This window comes from Coturnix japonica, unplaced genomic scaffold (genome assembly GCF_001577835.2).
Source record: "Coturnix japonica isolate 7356 unplaced genomic scaffold, Coturnix japonica 2.1 chrUnrandom496, whole genome shotgun sequence".
Lineage (NCBI taxonomy): Eukaryota > Metazoa > Chordata > Aves > Galliformes > Phasianidae > Coturnix > Coturnix japonica.
The window spans coordinates 2,992-4,919 of record NW_015439888.1 but is presented as its reverse complement, the minus strand read 5'-3'; the positions used below and the strand labels follow the sequence as shown (position 1 = coordinate 4,919).

Here is a 1,928-nt window from a genome sequence, read left to right as displayed (position 1 = left end):
TGACCCCATTGACCCCATTGACCCCATTGACCCCATTGGCCCCAATGTCCCCATTGACCCCATTGTCCCCATTGACCCCAATGTCCCCATTGACCCCATTGACCCCATTGACCCCATTGACCCCAATGACCCCACTGTCCCCATTGACCCCATTGACCCCAATGTCCCCATTGACCCCATTGACCCCATTGACCCCATAGACCCCATAGACCCCATAGACCCCATTAATGCCCCCACCATGAGGTCGGCGTGTTGTAGGATTTCCTCGCCGTGTTCCTGGGTCACACATGGATGAGCCACCTCCACCACCAGGTCCACCCCCCTATGGACATCAATGGGGTGCTATGGGGTGCTATGGGGTTCTATGGGGTGCTATGGGGCGCCATAGGGTGCCATTGGGAGCTATAGGGTGCTATGGAGCGCCATAGGGTGATATAGGGTGCTATAGGGTGCCATTGGTTGTTATAGGGTGCTATAGGGTGCCATTGGTTGTTATAGGGTGCTATAGGGTGCTATGGGGGGCCATAGGGTGCTATAGGATGCTATGGGGGGCCATAGGGTGCTATAGGGTGCTATGGGGCGCCATAGGGTGATATAGGGTGCTATAGGGTGCTATGGGGCACCATAAGGTGCTATAGGGTGCTATGGGGCGCCATAGGGTGCTATAGGGTGCTATAGGGTGCCATTGGGTTCCATTGGGTGCTATAGGGTGCTATAGGGTGCCATAGGGTGCCAATGGGTTCCATTGGGTGCCATAGGGTGCCAATGGGTTCCATTGGGTGCCACTGGGTTCCATAGGGTTCCATTGGTGCTATAGGGTACCATTGGGTGCTATAGGGTGCTATAGGGTGCCATTGAATGCCATTGGGTTCCATTGGGTGCCATAGGGTGATATAGGTTGCTATAGGGTGCCATTGGGTTCCATTGGGTGCTATAGGATGCTATGGGGTGCCATAGGGTGCTATGGGGAGCTATAGGGTGCCATTGGGTTCCATAGGGTTCCATTGGGTGNGGGTTCCATTGGGTGCTATAGGATGCTATGGGGTGCCATAGGGTGCTATGGGGAGCTATAGGGTGCCATTGGGTTCCATAGGGTTCCATTGGGTGCTATAGGATGCTATGGGGTGCCATAGGGTGCTATGGGGAGCTATAGGGTTCCATTGGGTCCCATAGGGTGCCATTGGGTTCCATAGGGTGCCATTGGTTGCTATAGGGCGCTATAGGGCTCTATAGGGTCCCATTGGGTGCTATAGGGTCCCATAGGGCACCATTGGGTGCCATTGGTTGCTATAGGGTGCTATAGGGCGCTATAGGGTGCCATTGGGTGCTATAGGGCGCTATAGGGCGCTATAGGGTGCCATTGGGTTCTATAGGGCGCTATAGGGCGCTATAGGGTGCCATTGGGTGCTATAGGGCGCTATAGGGCGCTATAGGGTTCCATTGGGTGCTATAGGGTGCTATAGGGCGCTATAGGGTGCCATAGGGTGCCATTGGGTTCCATAGGGTGCCATTGGTTGCTATAGGGCGCTATAGGGCTCTATAGGGTGCCATAGGGTGCCATTGGTTGCTATAGGGCGCTATAGGGCTCTATAGGGCGCCATAGGGTGCTATGGGGTCCCCCCACTCACGTGTGCTGCAGCCCCTCCAGGTCCTTTAGGTGCAGCTCGGGGGGGATCCCGTCCATGGGGCCCCCCCTGCGCGTCCACACAAAGGCCAACGTCACCCCATGGGGCGGACCCACAGACAGCAGCTGCGAGGCCAGGAACCGACCTGGGGGGTGAAACCCCATAGATACCATTAATGACCCCATAGACCCCATAGACTCCATTAATGACCCCATAGACACCATTAATGACCCCATAGACCCCATAGACACCATTAATAACCCCATAGACACCATTAATGACCCCATAGACCCCATAGACACC

General features: G+C 55.5%; 1 protein-coding gene across 2 annotated transcripts in view; it reads right to left on the bottom strand.

The window, feature by feature from the left end:
- ASPDH (aspartate dehydrogenase domain containing) overlaps positions 1–1,928 on the bottom strand; it is a 17,556-nt gene that overhangs the window by 12,988 nt on the left and 2,640 nt on the right. For both annotated transcript variants that reach the window (XM_015850605.1, XM_015850606.1), the window contains exons 2-3: positions 1,629–1,770; positions 238–322 (exon numbers count right to left, since the gene is read on the bottom strand). In XM_015850605.1, the coding sequence (XP_015706091.1) occupies positions 238–322; positions 1,629–1,770 (227 nt within the window). The remainder of the gene's footprint in view (positions 1–237; positions 323–1,628; positions 1,771–1,928) is intronic.